The 19,480-nt window shown below is 37.4% G+C and overlaps 1 protein-coding gene and 1 non-coding gene across 2 annotated transcripts; one reads left to right on the forward strand and one right to left on the reverse strand.

The window, feature by feature from the left end:
• The first annotated feature begins 2,594 nt into the window (after window positions 1-2,594).
• Window positions 2,595-4,442, forward strand: LOC108458845 (uncharacterized). Its single transcript, XM_017758241.1, has one exon. It carries the CDS (start codon window positions 2,595-2,597, stop codon window positions 4,440-4,442), a length of 1,848 nt encoding a protein of 615 aa, XP_017613730.1.
• Window positions 4,443-16,478: 12,036 nt separating this feature from the next.
• Window positions 16,479-16,585, reverse strand: LOC128292383 (small nucleolar RNA R71). Its single transcript, XR_008282368.1, has one exon. It is a non-coding gene; the product is annotated as a small nucleolar RNA R71 (small nucleolar RNA).
• Window positions 16,586-19,480: the final 2,895 nt, after the last annotated feature.

Raw genomic sequence — 19,480 nt, forward strand, 5'->3', positions numbered from 1 at the left:
TTTAAAAATTTATTATAAATTATCTAGAAAGAATTAGGAGTCATGCCTTATATGTACAGATTCCATTTTGAGTCTAGTTTCATTAGAAACAAACGGCACCAGTATTAAATCCCTGTACAGAGAGATATTCAAGTTATAACGCACGAAGGTCAGAGCAGTCGATCCCTGTAACATGGGTGACTTTAACTAATAAACTGTACCAATTGGCCTGACCAAAAATTCTAGAAATAAATCCATGGATGGATATATGAGTCTATATTCAAGGAAAATTTACAAAACCAGTTTCCGAGTTTTGAAACTCGAGATATGATTTTTAAGGCGACAGTGACGCAGTTTTCCAGCCTGACTGGAAATGTCAAATTGGTGGGCAAAACATGTGAACTTGGCTTGTTAACCCCTCGTGTCCGACACCGGCGATGGTCTCGGGTTCAGGGTGTTACAATAGAAGCACTCAAATCCATTGTTCCTACTAATTTGTACTTTTAGTTACACATTATTTATTAGTTAATGCAAATTGATAGTATTCATCAACAATAAAATACTTTAACAATCATAAGATTTTCATAACAAAACATTGAACTTTGCCATATGAACTTACGGACTAATTTGCAAAAGTCGTAGAAATTCAGGACTATTCTTGAATTTTTCCTTTCCACGATTCAGTTCGTTTTTGATCTATAATTATAAAATCATTCCTTCATTAGCATCCATTTCAATTCTATTTCACTTCACAATTTATGCTGTTCAAATTTCAAAATTGCACTTTTACCCCAAAATTTCTGATTTTCACAATTTAGTCCCTGCTCAATTCACCCATCAATTGAACTAATTTTTCTCAATTAACACTTTATTTTATCATTATAAACTATTTCAAAACCTTTTATATTCTTAATTTCAACGAAACCTTCAATTCACAACTTTTTCACAATTAGGTCCTAAAATCATTTCCTATCAAAATCACTTAATAAAACCACCTTAATATGAAATTAGAACTTAAATTTCATAATAATTCATCATAAAATTCCCTTATCCATCTAGGGTAACTTCCAATTTCACCCATAAAATCAAAAACTAATGAATTCTACAAGTGGACCTAATTGTAAAAGTCATAAAAACATAAAAATTATCAAGAAAAGTAAGAATTAAACTCACATGATGTAAAAATATGAAAAACCAGCTTTCTCCAGACCTTCTATGGCGTTTTGGCTGAGAAAATATGAAGAAATGTCTAGATTTTTCAATTACATCATTATTTAACTATTAACTTTTATGCTATTTCCAATTTTGCCCCTTGTTCACATTGTTTTCTTGCTTATTTCATACCCAAACCGTCCAGCCATTAACCTTTGGGTCTAATTGCTCTTTAAATCCATCTTTTTAAATACTTAAGCTATTTACTCACAATTTAACAAATTTTGCGCTATTTTCAATTTAGTCCTTTTTAATTAATTAGCCATCCAAACGTTAAAATTTTCTAACGAAACTTTAATACTAACTCAATGACACTCCATAAATATTTATAAAAATATTTATAGCTCGATTTTCAACTTTGAGGTCTCGATACCTCATTTTTGACCCGTTTGACCTAATAAATTCTTTTAATTCACTAATTTCACCATTTCACAAATTCTTCTAAATTCTTACTTGACTCATAAATATTAAATTACTATCTTGTTCAATCTTATTTGTCGAATTTAGTGATCTCAAATCACCATTTCCGACACCACTGAAAATTAGGCCGTTACAATAAGGCCTCAACATGGGCAAGTCGATGCTGGAACACCCATGAACTTCCAAACTGGCTCAAGATTCAACCCGGGAGATAACCCTACCAATCCAGTCATCCCTGATTTAAATGTAACCGAGAGGGAAGAGATGAGACTTGAATCATCAAGGCAATTAGAGGAACGTTGTAGGTGGTTAGAGGAGAAATTTTAGGCATCGAAAAATGCTGATAATCGTCAGGGAATTGATGCCAAAGACTTGAGTTTGGTCCGAGATTTGGTGCTTCCTCATAAGTTCAAGATGCTAGAATTTGAGAAGTACAATAGGACTACTTGCCCTGAGGCCCATATTACTATGTTCTATAGACGGATGAGTGGCTATGTAAACAATGATCAACTATTGATCCATTGTTTCCAGGATAGTCTGGTTGGGGCAGCGGCTAGGTGGTACAATAAATTGAGCCGCACTAGGATCGGTTCTTGGAGAGACTTAGCGCAAGCCTTCATGCAGTAATATAATCATGTGACTGACATGACTTATGATAGAATCACACTGCAGAACATGGAAAAGAAGCCTAATGAGAGCTTTAGGCAATATGCACAGAGGTGGAGGGAGGTTTCCATGCAAGTTCAACCACCACTCTTGGAGAAAGAAACTACCATGCTGTTCATTAACACCTTGAAAGCCCTATTCATTACCCATATGATTGGAAGTACCATCAAGAGCTTTGCTGATATAGTTATGGCAGGGGAAATGATCGAAAACGCCATAAGGGGTGGTAAGATAGAGGGGAAACTGCTAAAAAATCGACCCCAAGAAAGAAAGATAATGAGGTAAACAATACGAGTAGTTATAACTCGAAAGCGATTATGGTTAGTCAGCCCAGAGCCACTACAGTTGGGCAACAGGGTTCCCAAAAGCAGGGATCTGACACGAGGCAAAACTCTGAAAAGGTCTCATTCACACCTATCCCGGTGACATACCGGGAGCTTTATCAAAGTTTATTTAATGCACACGTAATAGCTCCTTTTCATTTGAAACCACTGCAGCCCCCACATCCCAAATGGTACCATGCAAACGCCAAATGTGAATACCATGCAGGGATATCGCGGTATTCAATCGAAAATTGCACTGGCTTTAAAAAAGCAGTGGAAAGACTTATCAAGATGGGGGTTGTAAAATTTGACAACACCCTTAGTACAGAGAACCCGTTGCCAAACCATGGTGATCAAGGGGTAAACGCAATTGGGGAAATTGGTATGAGAAGGATTAAAGAGGACGTGGCCGAGGTAAAAATGCCAATGAAAGTAATTTGGGAAGAAATGATGAAAGAAGAGATAATAATGTCTGAAGAAGGAAATAAAGGAGCGAGGGACTACTGTGAGTTCCATGCAGAAGAGGGACACGAGATCCAGGAATGTAACGAGTTTAAGGCTTTGGTACAAAGCCTTATGGATAATAAGGAGCTGGAATTTTATGAAGCTGGCTCGGATGAGGGACACGTGTGCGCATTAGAAGGTGAACCAAAGAATCACAGGCCAAGGATCATTATTTCTCTACCAAGGAATAATGAAGTTGAGATACAAACAGAGCCGAAGTTCATTATTCACAAACCCGCTTCCTTTCCTTATAAGGATAACAAAAAGGTACCCTGGAATTATGACTGCAATGTGACAATAAGAGAAGATATAGCTAGTACTTCTAAGGAGGCTCAAGTTGAAGGTTTCTACACACGTAGTGGGAAGCGTTATGATACACAAGACATTAGAGTTGAGCCCACGAAAGTAAAAGCCTTTGACATCGAGAAAGAGAAAGGGGTTGAGGTACTTGTTAATGAGCCAGTGAAGGAAGAAGAGGCTAGAGAGTTTCTAAAATTCATGAAACACAGTGAGTACAGCGTGGTTGAACAATTGCGTAAGCAACCAGCTCGCATATCGGTGTTGGCTTTACTTTTGAGTTCAGAGGTACATCGTGAGGCATTAATGAAGGTGCTCAATAAGGCTTACATTACTAATGATATATCTGTCAACAAGTTGGATCAATTGGTTAGTAATATACGCGCTGACAACTTCATTTATTTCAATGATGATGAAATCCCACCTGGAGGCATGGGATCAGCTAAAGCTTTACACATCACCACTCGCTGCAAAGGATATAGATTATCGAATGTGGTTATTGATAACGGGTCAGCCTTAAATGTCCTGCCATTGTCCACATTGAACAGATTGCCCATAGACAGTTCTCACATGAAAACATGCCATAATGTAGTGAGAGCATTGGATGGCACAGAGAGAAAGGTCATGGGAAGAATTGATATCCCTTTGACGATCGGGCCAAACACGTATGAGGTAAACTTTCTAGTGATGGACATCAAGTCCTCTTATAATTGCTTATTGGGAAGGCCTTGGATACATTCGACAGGAGTGGTGCCCTCATCTTTACAACAAAAATTGAAGCTAGTAACAAACGGACGGCTGGTCACCATAAATGCGGAGGAAGACATCATAGCAGCAGTTACTAGTGACGCACCCTATGTAGAGACGAACGAGGAGGCCGTAGAGTGTTCTTTTCACTCCTTAAAATTTGTTAATGCAACATTTATTTTAGAGGGGAATAAGGTGCCAGTGCCTAAGATATCCAGAACCACAAGAATGGGTTTGCAGATGACAGTAGGGAAAGGAGCCTTGCCAGGAAAAGGATTGGGAAGATATCTCTAATGGGGGATTCAAGTTCCAAAACTAAAGGAGAAGAGAGACCATTTTGGCTTGGGTTTTAGGCCAGATCACAAGTGGAGGAGGAAGGAAATAGAGAAGCATCAAGAAAGAAGAAGGGCGCGTTTAAGTGGAAGAGAAGTAGAGTGGGAATCGATGACGTTCCCTCATATATCTCAGACCTTTATATGAGGAGGAATAATTCACCCTAAGAGAGGGTTGCTCGAAAAAGGAAGTCATCACATCAATGCTGTACATAATGAAGAGTCTGAACGAAGAAACCTCGAGGGCATTTGCAGGAAGCTCTTTAAGCAATTGGACTGCAGAAAAACTTCCTGTAGTTTTTAAAGATTTTTCAGAGTAATTTTCAGAACACTCTGGTTGCTCTAGAGTCTAGGAGTAATAAGATTTCATTTGTAAAATAGGCTCATGTTTGGATATTTGTGTTTCAATAAAACATAACTTTTGTTATAAATTTGAGTGAATATTCTCTTAAACCAATCAATATTATTTTGACCTTCTTAAAATTCTTTCAAATTTTTTCATTTCATTCATAACACATAAATAAACATTCTTAAAATTCATTCATTTATTGTACATTCTTTCGTACCTCGCAGGTCCCTAGATATCAATGATATGAGCACTGATACTACAGATCCTAAATTCACTTTTGAGCAAGACATGTGTTTAGAGGAACCTCAGGATTTTGAGGATGACAGGGATTGTGATGTGTCTCCAGATCTGTTGAGAATGGTGAAACAAGAGGAGAAGAATCCTACCTTGTAAGAAAGAGGGAATAGAGAATGTAACCTTGGAGGAAGGAAAAGAGGTGAAAATTGAGACACACATTGCTAAGGAAACGAGACAAGGTCTTGTTGAGCTGTTACATGAATTCAATGATATCTTTGCATGGTCATATCAGGATATGCCGGGGTTGAATACTGATATCGTGGTACATTGTCTCCCCATAAGACAGGATTACAAGCCAGTCCAACAAAAATTGCGAAGGATGAGGCCTGATATTGTGCTGAAAATAAAAGATGAAGTCAAGAAACAGTTTGATGCTGGATTATTACAAGACGTTAAATACTCAGAATGGGTGGCTAACATTGTGCCTGTCCCTAAGAAGGATGGGAAGGTATGAATATGTGTTGATTACAGAGATTTGAACAAAGCTAGCCCAAAGGACAACTTTCTTTTACTGCACATCGATACTTTGGTGGACAATACAGTGGGATATTCGTTGTTTTCCTTTATGGATGGCTTCTCAGGGTACAATCAGATAAGATGCATCCTGAGGACATGGACAAAACCACCTTCATAACATTGTGGGGCACCTTTTGTTACAAGGTAATGCCCTTTTAACTGAAGAATGTAGGGGCAACATACCAAAGGGCCATGGTGACCTTATTCCACAATATGATGCACAAGGAGATTGAGGTGTATGTTGATGACATGATTTCCAAATCTCGAACAGAGACGGAGCATATTGAAGTCTTGAGGAAGTTGTTTCTGAGATTGAGGAAGTTTCAGTTGAAGCTTAATTCGGCAAAGTGCATCTTCGGTGCTAGGTCGGAGAAGTTATTGGGCTTTGTGGTCAGCGAAAAGGGTATAGAAGTTGACTCAGACAAGGTTAGAGCCATACGAGAATTGCCTCCACCACGTACTCAGAAGGAAGTTTGGGTTTTTCTTAGAAGGTTGAATTATATCTCTTAGTTTATTTCACAATTAACCGAGAAATGTGATCCTATATTTCGCCTCCTTAGAAAACACAATCAAGGTACTTGGGATGAGGAATGCCAGAATGCTTTTGATAAAGTCAAGCAATACTTGTTAAACACTCCAATGTTGTCTCCGCCCAGTCTAGGTAGACCATTAATTCTGTACTTATCAGTGTTTAGTAATTCTATGGGATGTGTGTTTGGTCAACATGACGAGTCAGGAAGAAAAGAGAAGGCGATATATTACCTCAGTAAGAAATTCACAGAGTGTGAGATGAGGTATTCGCCAATTGAGAAGTTGTGTTGTGCTTTAATCTAGATGACACGAAGGTTGAGGCAATATATGCTATATCATACGACTTGGCTAATTTCGAAACTTGATCCATTAAAGTACATGATGGAGTCAATAGCCCTAAATGGAAAATGGCAAGGTGGCAAGTACTGCTTTCAGAGTTTGATATAGTCTATGTGAGTCAAAAGGCTATAAAAGGAAGCGCGACAGCAGAATTTCTGGCTAGCAGAGCTCTAGAAGATTATGAGCCATTGAGCTTTGAGTTCTCTAATGAGGAGTTGATGTATATGGCAACTACTGAAGAATATCCATGGAAGCTAAACTTTGACGACACATCCAACGCGGTAGGAAATGGAATTGAGGCAGTCTTGGTATCCCCAAATGGTGATCATTATCCATTTACATGTAAATTGGATTATGACTGTACGAACAATATGGCCGACTATGAAGCATGCATCATGGGGATTCAAGCGGCCAAAAAGTGAAAAATTCGAACCCTGGAAGTATATAGAGACTCTGCATTGGTAATTTACCAGCTTAGGGGTGAATAGGAGACAAGGGACCCCAAATTGATTAATTATCGAAAGGTAGTTTGGAGTTACTTGAGGAGTTTGATAGCATCACCTTCAATTATCTCCCACGAGACGAAAATCAGATGGCAGATGCTTTAGCAACATTGGCTTCCATGATTAAAGCAAATAAAAAAGAGGATGTGAGACCAATTTAGATGAGTATTTCTCAGGTCCCAGCTCATTGTTGTAGCATCGAAGAAGAGGAAAAGGATGACCATCCTTGGTATCAAGATATGTTACGGTATGTGAGAAATCGTGAATATCCTGAGCAGGCAACTGAGAATGACAAAAGAACCTTGAGGAGGTTAGCCTGCGAATATGTACTAGATGGGGACATCCTTTATAAAAGAAGGAAAGATCAGGTGCTCTTGAGATGTGTCGACCCTGTGGAAGCCAGACAAATCTTGGAAAAAGTACATGAAGGTGTTTGTGTGACACATGCTAATGGCTTTACAATGGCAAGGCAAATCATGAGGTTTGGATACTATTGGTCTACTATGGAGGGAGACTGTATCAGCTATGCCAAGAAGTGTCATAAATGCCAGATATATGGGGACAAAATTCATGTACCACCTTCACTTTGCATGTTATGACTTCTCCATGGCCATTTTGTATGTGGGGCATGGATGTCATTGGGCCAATATCACCAAAAGCTTCGAATGGGCATCGTTTTATTTTCGTGGTCATTGACTACTTCACAAAATGGGTAGAGCCAGCTTCATATGCTAGTGTTACCAAGTCGGGAGTAAGTCGATTCTTGAAAAAGGAGATTATTTGTCTGTATGAAATGCCTGAGAGGATCATATCGGACAATACATTGAACTTGAATAACAGTATGATTGCAGAAGTCTGTAACCAATTCAAGATCAAACATCATAATTCATCTCCATATCGCCCAAAAATGAATGGGGCAGTGGAAGCTGCCAACAAAAATATCAAGAAGATAGTGGGGAAAATGACTGAGACCTACAGAGATTGGCATGAGAAATTACCATTTGCACTCTTTGCCTATCGAACATCCGTCAGAACCTCTACTGGGGCAGCTCTTTTCTCATTGGTTTATGGGATAGAGGCAGTGTTACCCATTGAAGTGGAAATACCTTCTCTTCAAATTTTGTCAGAGATAAAGCTTGATGAAGCAGAATAGATTCAACCGCGGTATGATCAATTGAACTTGATTGAAGAAAAGAGGCTAAGGGCTATTCGTCATAGTCAGATGTATCAGAAGCGAATGATGCGAGCTTATGACAAGAAAGTTTGGCCAAGAGAATTTCATGAAGGGGACCTTTTATTAAAAAAGATTCTTCCCATACAAAAAGACTTTAGAGGAAAATAGATGCTGAATTGGGAAGGGCCATATGTTGTGAAGAAGGCTTTCTCTGGTGGTGCACTGATTTTGACAAAATGGATGGGAAGAGTTTACCCAATCCAGTGAATTTAGACTCAGTCAAGAGGTACTTTGTTTAAAGGGAAGGGAAGCCAAGGTGAAAACCCACAAAGGGCACTTTGAGACTTCTAAAAAAAAATGGAGAGGCTAAGGTGAAAACCCTCAAAGGGAGCCTTAAGACCAAAGGGGTTTTGAGTTGAAAACTAGAAAGGGCAGCTCAAATTTTGAAAAGCATGCAATGACCTTGCTATACTGGATTTGACAAGAAGTGGAGTGTGTTACATACCGGGGCATTAACAAAGTACTTTGGATCTTCTAAACACATGTTAAATTCAAAACAATCTTCATGGGGTTTGTATACAGAAGCCCAAGCTGTGACATGTAGGGCATCTGATTTTTGTCCTGTTTACTATCTTTGGATTCTTTTTCTTCTCAAAGATATGTTTTCAGATTAATTTCCTTTTTTACTTTGATGATTTATCTAACTATTCTCAAGATCAAATTATTTGTCTTCTATTATTCATAAAGTGTGTTGCATTGAAATAATGATTGATGAACTAAATATTTTTACAAATAAAGTTTTACATATTACTCTGGAAATCTCTAGATAATACAAGAAACTAAAACAAAACAATTGTTTGAAGAATTCCCATGAGTGAGGGTCGGAGGTACTCGAGAAAATTTCTTCTTCAGTCCAAAAGATGATTGGACAATTCAAACGATTCAATCCTAGGAGAGGATTATCTCCGGCAGGTCGTAACATTTGAAGAATGGTATAATAGGACCAATTTGATTCAAAGCATACGAGTAGAGTATGATTGATACTTCGACTAAAATAAAGATGAAACTTTGATGGATGAATGAGTAAAGACGTCCGAAAGAGGAGTCATTCTCATGACATTTTGCATCATAATGTGTCTAATTAGGAGCATTTGACTCATTTAGATCATGGCATCCTAATCATTAAGCATGAGCACATACGCATTCTACAGGTTGTGTCTTTTAAGGGACAATGTAGATCACTGAAGCAGATCGAAGATGATAGATTTGGTGTCTCTGTATTGGACGGGGAGCAGATCGAAGATAGCAGATCTAACATTCGTGTGTTTACATTGAAGCAGATCAAAAATGATAGATTTGGCATCTTTGTATTAGACGAGGAGCAGATTGAAGATAACAGATCTGACATTTGTATGTTTACATCGAAGTAGATTGAAGATGACAGATTTGGCGTCTCTGTATTAGACGGGGAGCAGATCGAAGATAGCAGATTTGACATCCGTGTATTTACATTGAAGCAAATCGAAGATGATAGATTTGGCGTCTCTGTATTAGACGGGGAGCAGATCAAAGATAGCAGATCTGACATTCGTGTGTTTACATCGAAGCAAATCGAAGATGACAGATTTGGCGTCTCTGTATTAGACGGGGAGCAAATCAAAGATAGCAGATCTGACATTCATGTGTTTACATCGAAGCAGATCGAAGATGACAGATTTGGTGTCTCTGTATTAGACAGAGAGCAGATCGAAAATAGCAGATCTGACATTCGTGTGTTTACATCGACGCAGATCGAAGATGACAGATTTGGCGTCTCTATATTAGACGAGGAGCAGATTGAAGATAGCAGATCTGACATTCGTGTGTTTACATTGAAGCAGATTGAAGATAGCAGATCTGACATTCGTGTGTTTACATCGAAGCAGATTGAAGATGACAAATTTGGCGTCTTTGTATTAGACAGGGAGCAGATCGAAGATAGGAGATCTGACATTTGTGTGTTTACATCGAAGCAGATCGAAGATAGCGGATTTGGCGTCTCTGTATTTGACGGGGAACAGCTCAAAGATATTAACATGGTGTCTTTGAGTTTGCAGAGAGCAAATTGAAGACCATGAAGTCAAGATCTGATAGGACAGAGCAAATTTGGTCCTTTTATAATCTTTGCTCTATTCCTTTTACACAGTAATGAGCAAAGAAGGGCAGCTGTAATAGGCCTAATTTGCCCAGTCTATTAAAAGTCTAAAAACAGAATAAACCAAATAAAAGAAAAATAAAGTTTTTTTAACAGTCCATTTTACAGGGCCCACAGGCAATTAAACCCAATGTCCCAATTACACCCAAGCCCATACCGTAGCCCAAATACCCAAATGTTGCCTAAAATTCATTAAACCCAAAATACACAGGGCCCAAATGGCCCAAATAGTTAACAGAAGACAGAAGGCCTAGGGTTTTAGAAACCCTAGGCGCCGCAAGCACTCAAATCGTCACGCCCTTTCGTCTCGCGCCGTTCCAGTGACCCTTCATCGACGCCTCCATTGGCACCATGATTCCAGCTCCGTATCGCACTGTAATCGGTGCACGAGTCAGCGCCAGCACACTCACCACCGTGATATCCTCGTTGGTACCTAAAAAAAGGAAAGAACCACAACAGAAAAGAGAAGCAAACATGGAAAGAAATCAAATATTTCTTTCCTAGAATGTAACAATTTACAGAAGGCTATAAAAGCCTCGTTTCTAATTTGTAAGGGGTACGATGAATCAAATAAAAAACACAGAGAAATAGATTATAGATTTTTAGCTTTGCCAGAAAACAGAGGTGATTCTTCTTGCTTTTTTTTTATTTTTCTCTTGAATACTCACATTACATACATACAAAAAACTATAAAAATAAATAAAAAGAGGATTACCTCTCGATTTGCTGTGAGAAATGAGGCTTTTCGAATCTCGACCGCCGTATGTGGTGGAGTTAACAGCGGTGCGATGATGCGTGGGCCCGTGGGAGCCCAATGACGGAGGCTCGACGAAGCTCCAAGGGCCTGCTCTCTGTTCCCTTTCAGAGGTTTCTTTAGTTTTTTTTTTTAAAAAAACAGGTTAAAAATGAATTGCTGGCACCAAATTTGGCTTATATAGCCTCATGGAAACGGCGTCGTTTTGCTTAAAACGATAAGATTCAAAACGGCGTCGTTTCAAAGGTAAGGATCCGTGCGATGACCCGTGACCCGGGAAGGACCTGCGTGTTTTTGTTTAAAGGGCTAATTGCGCAATTGATCATTCCGCATTTTTAATATTTATAATTTCATTTTATTTTTATTTTAATTTGGCCCTAACCTTTTATTTTTGTTTCAATTTAGTCCTAATGGCTATTATAAAATTTATTATGGGAACAACGTCGTTTTTGGGATTAGGGCTAATTGCCCAGGGAGTCTCTTGGATTTTAGCGCGCGTTTCGATTAGGTCCAATTTTTTATTTTTAAAACTAACCCTAAAGTTTTATTTGTATTTAAATTTTAATCCTTTTAAATTTTTATATAATTTATTTATTTAAAATGTTTTATATATCATTTATTTTTATTATAAACATTATTTATACATTTAAAAAATTATTATATATATTTTTATTTATGTATTATTTGTTATATTATTTATATTTTATTATATATTTTATTATATATTAAATCATTTTATTATATATATTATTCATTTCTTATTTTATTATATATTATGTTATCTTATTATTTATAATTATATATAATTTTAAAATTTACAAATTATTATTAAATATTTAGTATGAAATATTCTAAAATTTACTATAAAATTTTGTTCCTATTTAACATATTATTATTTTATAAATATATATTAAGTTATTATATCATATAGTATATTTATATATATATTAACCATTTTCTTAAAAATTCTCCTTTATTATTTATATATTTTTAAATATTTTATTTAATACATCATTTATTTTTATTTGTATTTTAGTTTTGTTATCTTTATTTTTTAACTTATTTATATCGTTCATAATTTGTTTATTTGTTTTTTATTTATTGTGTATTATTTTAGTATAATAATTTTATCTCATAAATTATTTGTTATCTTATGTTATTTATTGTTTTTATATATATTTGCATGAAAATTGATTGTTTATGTTATTTATGATTATATCTGCATGAAATGTTAATGTATATTATGTAATTTATGTCGTTATTTGTCATTTTCTATATTATATTTGCATGAAATGTTAAAGTATGCATCATGAAGTTTATATTATTTAGTATTGATATCTTGTAATGTGTTAAATGCATCATTGTTTTAAAATTTATATTCCATTTAATCCAAAAGAATTTCAAAAATGAGGCAATGTTTTATATTTAGGAATTCAAGAAATACCGCCTAACATCTTTGGGTTGCGATTTCCGTTTGTCTAAATGTTTAAGTATCCTTCTAAATAAATTTTGTAAATCAAGAGATGATTTCGATTTACGAAAGTTTAAGAATATCATGTCCAATCATGCTGGATGTGATGTTTGTACTCTTTTGGAGCGAAAGAATCTCGATTTTCAACTCAAATTATTCCGATTTAAAAAGGATCCTATTTTTAAATTCTTTCAAACTTTTGTTAAGACAGAAAACTATTCAATTTTGTACCAATTTTGGGCGTTGTGAGGGTGCTCATCCTTCCTCATACGTAACTGACTCCCGAACTTGTTTTCTCTCATTTTCGCAGGCCAAAATGTTTTATAAGGTGATCCAATCACACCTAAAAAGGTTGGTGGCGACTCCCGTTTTCAAAATTCCTCCTAAAGAAAAAGGGTTTCAAAAATGTTGATAATGATGACATGAATAATAGTGGTCACTCGATTGAGAATGAAAACAAGATTGCGGTCAAAGCACTTAGTGAAGGTTTAGACAGTGTTTGACAAAGTAGAACTGTTATATCTCAACAAGAAGATCGAAGTAATGAGGGATTATCCTGTAAGATAGCAGAAATGTTTCAGAGAATAGTGAGAACTACTCCACAAACTACTTTAGCAACCACTACTAGACGAGCCCTAATAAAAGGACTACGAAAATATGGTGCCACAGAGTTCGTGGGAATAAAAGAGGTCAATCCTTTGGTGGTTGAGATTTGGCTAGAGGCAACGAACCAAGTACTTCAATGGTGACAATGTACGCCTTACGGATGTGTTATATGTGTCGTTTCTTTTCTACAATGAGAAGCATATAATTGGTGGCAGACTATTATTCGTCACGTGCCCGCTCATCGAATTGACTACGATTTCTTTCAATCTGAATTTTAGAAAAAGTATGTGGGTGAACTGTACTTAGAGGACAGAAAGCAAAAGTTCCTATTGCTGAAGTAAAGTGAGATGACAGTAAATGATTCCGAGCGCGAATTTTTGCGACTTAGCAAGTACGCTATAGAACTTGTTCTTAATGAAGAAGAAAGTTACAAGTGATTCCTCAGAGGAATGTGAGATGAGCTTCGAGTCCAATTGGTCTCGCATAGAATAAAAGAGTTTGTTGATCTAACTGAACGAGTGAAATTGGTTGAATAGGCCTTAGGCCTAGACAAAAAAGACGATTCTCTCCAAGCAATCAAAAAAAGAGATGAGATTATTATTTCGCGACCCCTGCCTAAGCGAGCTAGAGAGTTTCAAAGTTCTTGGAAACCAATTCCACCAAATGTTGAATCTAAGAAAGATCGGGTTAAACAACCATCAAAATCTATTGGAAATATTAAAAAGTCAAAAAAAATATATAACTATTCTGAACTATGAACTTTGTGGCAGAAAATACTGAAGTGAATGTTGGAGAAAATAGAAGCACTTTTTAAATGCGAATATTTAGAGCATATCGCTCGGAATTGTCCAAGAAATGTTAGTAATATTTCTACCGCTATCCAGAGATCTATTTCGACAGAAAAATTCAGGGAAACATTATGACTGAATCAATAGCACAAGGATTTGGTATGTATTTTCAAGATTTAAGATCCATTTACTTGTTAAAAAATTATGTTATTCGCATAATGGTGAATTAAAATGAATTCATAATTATCTTATAAATTGAATTGTGGCTATGGGTACTAAATATTGAGAATCAAACTGAATTGAATAAAATAGAAAATAGTACAATTGAATTGTGATAAACGTCAAATTATACATATCTACACCCCAAATACTTAGCATATTTATGGATGTTTATTACTAGATTTGTGGATTTTGGTGCTCTTAATCTAGTTATTTCATGTTTTGTGCTCAGGAAAGCAACAAGAGTCGAAACGAGCTAAAAAGGGACAAAAAATGGGCCAAATCGAGAAGATGACACGGCCTAAGCCTTGCCACACAGGCATCTCACACGCTCGTGGCCTTCAGGGGTGTCGACCAAGGTTTTCACGATTCATACGGCCTGGCCATTGAGCCCACACGGCCGTGTGCAATTCAAACGGATCGAACACGGCCTGGTAATCACGTCACACGGCCGTGGCACACTAGCGTGTCCCTTTTTCAAAGAGTTGTATTTTACATGGAAAAAGGTACTTAGGGAGGAAGAAAGCCAATCCAAAGCCTATATAAACACTCTAAGTGTGACCTAGAAGGAGGCCGCTCTTTCCAGAACTTTTCTGGAATACAGTACCACACCCCAGGAATTACTTAAAGGAAGCCAGATGATCCATCTCAAAAGCCGGAGCTACTCCAAGACTGAAGATCTCTCTCAGAATTCCTTCAGGGGTTTTAGAATTTTCTTTATGTTTTGTTATTTTTATACTTTTAAGATGTACTCTTATTTTATTATGAACTAAACCCCTTAGATACCTAAGGGGGGATAAAACCTATGATGGATCTTGTTATTATTATCTGAACTGTATGATAAATACTTGATCTGTTCTTAATTATGTGTTTTTAATGCTTGAGTTAATATTCTGGGTATTAATTCATGATTTGATGTGCTTATGCAGAGGAGGAATAGACCCTACCTAAGAGTAGATTTGGCATAATTAAGCGGAGTTGATCGAATGTCTAGAAATAGGGTTACAAGATTTTGCCGAATTAGGGTGAAACCTAATAAGGGGATCCATAGATCGAGTTAATGCAACCCTAGAGTGTTAATTAGAGAAAAGTCTCTGTTATTCAATCTAGGGATTAGACGTTATTAGTCTTGAATAGGGATAATAACTTAACTTAGGGATCTCTATGGAACAAGTCAAGTGAATAAATCGTCCAGTTCAGAGTCAGATAACAAGTGAAATCTAGGTGGATTCCTCCTTGGGTGTCGTCTTTATCAATTGCTTTTCTTCACATCTTTTTCCAAATTTTCTCTTTGCTTTAATTAAATCAGTTAATTAGTTTAAATAATTAGTTAATTAAAACAAACCCTTTTATTCTTAGGCTAGATAATAAAAAGATAGTCATTACTAGTACTTTTGGTTCCCTTGGGTATGATATCCCGGTCTTGCCGTTACTATACTATTGTTCGATAGGTGCGCTTTCCTTTTCATCATGATAATAGTTAGTTTAGGTTTGATCTTCATTATAAATATTTATTACTTGTTACGAATCACGCGATCAGTTTTGGCGCCGTTGCCGAGAAGCTGAAATATTAGGAACACTAAATTTTTATTACTTTAGCCATTTATTTTTCTTGCAATTTTATTTTATTTTATTTTATTATTTATTAATTTACTTTCTCTCTCTTGACAGGTTTTTATAGTTTAAGACTAGAAGAAACCCGTCAGGACCATTACTCTTTGACGAAGAAATCGATCGTACAATTTGCAAAAATCAAAAAGAAATAAGGCATAGTTTACGCTACACAGAGAACGAGTGAGAAGACGATACTCAAACCCCAACCGACGAGATGGCTGAAAACCCAAGCGATCAGCTGCCTCCTGCAATTGCAGCTAATCAAAATCCTGCTCCACGTACTATGTATGACTATGCTAAACCTTCTTTAACAGGAACTGAGTCTAGTATAGTTAGACCTGCTATTGCTACGAATAATTTTGAACTAAAACCTAACACAATTCAGATGATACAGCAGTTTGTTCAGTTTGATGGTTTGCAGGATGAGGATCCCAACACGCATTTGGCAATTTTTCTTGAATTTTGCGATACATTCAAAATCAATGGCGTTTCTGATGATGCCATTCGTCTTCGGTTATTTCCCTTTTCACTGAGAAACAAAGCTAAACAGTGGTTGAACTTGTTACCACGAGGGTCTATCACTACTTGGGAACAAATGACCGAGACTTTTTTACTAAAATATTTTCTGCCGGCTAAAATGGCTAAATTGCGTAATGATATCTCTTCTTTTGTGTAGATGGATTTAGAAACACTTTACGATGCATGGGAGAGATACAAGGACTTACTGAGAAGGTGCCCTTACCATGAGTTACTACTTCAGTTGCAAGTTCAAACGTTCTACAATGATGTGAATCCCTCGACAAGACAAATGATTGACGCAGCTGCTGGCGGAACCATCAACAATAAAACACCAGAAGATGCATATGAATTTATAGAGGAGATGTCACTGAATAACTATCAGTGGCAAGTTATGAGGATAAAGTCAACGAAAACAGTCGGCGTCTATAACATCAATTCAGTCACCATACTCGCTAATCAGGTAGAACTTCTCAATAAAAAGATTGACGATTTACTTGGTTCTATGCAGGTACATCCAGTAATGAGGTGTGACTCAAGCGGAGGAGGTGTACATACAGAATACCAATCCTTCAATCCTACAACTGAAGAGGAACAAGTCAACTATATGGGTAATAATAACTTTAAATCTCAAAATAACCCATACAGTAATACTTATAATGCAGGTTGGAGGAACCACCCAAATTTCTCCTGGGGTGGTCAAGGAAATCAAAAGCCACAAAATCCTCAAGGTTTTCAATAGCCACCTTATCAACAAGAGAAAAAACCAAACCTTAAAGAGATGCTTTCCAAATTCATGTCGGTGTCAGAAACTCATTTCCAAAATACCGAGACAGTATTTAAGAATCAACAAGCATCGATCCAAGGACTCGAAACTCAGATAGGCCAGCTGTCTAAACTAATCTCTGAATGACCACAAGGTAGCCTACCAAGTAATACTGAACCTAATCCGAGGGAACACCTCAATGCAATTAGCACTCAAGATAAGAAAGGATTCATTACACCTGAGCCAGAAATACAACAAGACAACACGATGAGCAAAGGACGAGAAGAGGTAAACAATAATGATCCCAAACAGGTAAGTACGAATCATGAACCTCGTGTGCCATATCCTAAAGTGATGACGAAAGATAGAACAGAAGAACAATTTGGTAAGTTTGTTAAACTCTTAAAGAAATTACATATTAACTTACCTTTTATTGAAGTTCTTTCCCAGATGCCCAACTCAGCAAAACTCTTAAAGGAACTTTTGAGCAATAAAAGGAAATTAGACGCTACATCACATGTGGAACTCAATGCAGTATGCTCAGCTATTCTAAAGAATGAGCTACCTAACAAATTGAAAGATCCAGGGAGTTTTACAATTCCTTACTTAATTGGTAGTCTCTCTGTGAATAATGCTTTAGCTGATCTAGGGGCAAGTATAAATGTTATGCCATATAAAATGTTTAAACGACTAGGTCTCGGTAAACCTAAACAGACTAGGATGAGCATACAATTGGCTGACAAAACAGTTAGATTTCCTAAGGGTATTATTGAAGATGTTCTCGTTAAAATTGATAAATTTATTTACCTAGTAGACTTCATTGTCTTAGATATGGATGAGGATAACGAGGTACCTCTAATTTTAGGACGACCATGTTTAGCAACTGCCAGAACCATTATTAATGTAGGCACAGGAGAGCTAACACTTCGTGCAGGTGATGACGCAGTAACACTCCAAGCACGCGACTCAGTCAAAACCTCTAAGACTCAAGCTAATGCTATAAAACCTGTCGATGATAAAACTAATATTCAATCGTCCTTGCAAGAACTTCCTCAAACAAAGACAACAGAGACAGTCCGCTACTATCATGAAGAGAACAAAGACATCCATGAAAAACGAAGACTACGGATAAAGGAGCTAGACGAATGGCGAGAACACAAACTGAGAACACATGATAAACCGAAACTACGCAAACACAAGCTTAATACCTCTCCTAATCAACTTCAGGTTGGCGATACAGTCTTACTAGATGTCGTTGATTCTCACATTGTCACTACTACACCAAATGAGGAAATCCCTCTTACGGTACTCAGAATTTTTCCATTCGATACAGTGGAGGTGAGTCATCCCTAGTTCGGCACTTTTAAGGTAAACAACACCCGTTTAAAACCTTATTTCAAAATTGACAGCAGGAACGAGGAGTATGAACTCCTCAAACCACCATGATAAATCAACAGAGAGGTAAGTCAAGCTTAGACTATAAATAAGCGCTTCTCAGGAGACAACTTGAGCACTAACATATTTTGATTTCTTTATTTTTATTTTCTCATACTTCGAATCAATTAACTTAATCTTTGAATTGCAAAGTTTTTTAGCACACACGGCCAGGCCTACACGGCCGTGCCTAAAGCCGTGGCCAAACAGGAGAAGTGACACGGTCGTACGATACGGCCGTGTTGAAGCAGGACATGATTTCCCCAAAACACGAGGTGCGCTAAATCCCCACGGCCGTGTGACATGTCCGTGGGTGAACTTGATAGAAATACACGGGCGTGGGAATGAAAATCCACGGGCGTGCCAGGGACAAAGCTCGATTCTGTTTCTTCAACATGGGCGTGTCAGCCGTGTACAACAATACACAGGCATGCTACCATAGCACACGGGCGTGGGAGAAGAGAACAAAGCTAGGCACGGCTGTGCGACATGGCCGTGTGCCACACACGCCCATGACACAGGGGTGTGGGACAGTAGCCGGGCACGACCTAAATTGAAAATTTTGAAAAACACTGGCTCACACTCAAAGCACATGGGCGTGGCCCTAGGCCGTGTGACCCTCCCCTATATAAACAAACCACTGTTTATCTTTTTCCCCCTTTCAAAACCCTAGCCGAAAACTTATCCTCCCCACTCCCTAATCCTTATTCCGTCCATTGTTTCCACGATTCTCACTTCCCCAACCCTCAAACCACCCTGAAATCCATTCCCCTTGCATTAATTCCCACTTTCCCCTCTCTATACCATCTATTTTTTCCACCACACGGCTTCCTCTCTGCGTCACACGCCCGTGCTTGCTACCACACGCCCGTGCGCCGCCATACAACAGCCTTTGGTTCACTTTCTCAACTTTATTTTTCCAATTTCTA

The sequence above is a fragment of the Gossypium arboreum genome, chromosome 4 (assembly GCF_025698485.1).
Source record: "Gossypium arboreum isolate Shixiya-1 chromosome 4, ASM2569848v2, whole genome shotgun sequence".
Lineage (NCBI taxonomy): Eukaryota > Viridiplantae > Streptophyta > Magnoliopsida > Malvales > Malvaceae > Gossypium > Gossypium arboreum.

Excerpts from the sequence above, each read along its gene's own strand:
- LOC108458845 (XM_017758241.1), top strand. The coding sequence starts at position 2,595 with ATGGTTAGTCAGCCCAGAGCCACTACAGTTGGGCAACAGGGTTCCCAA.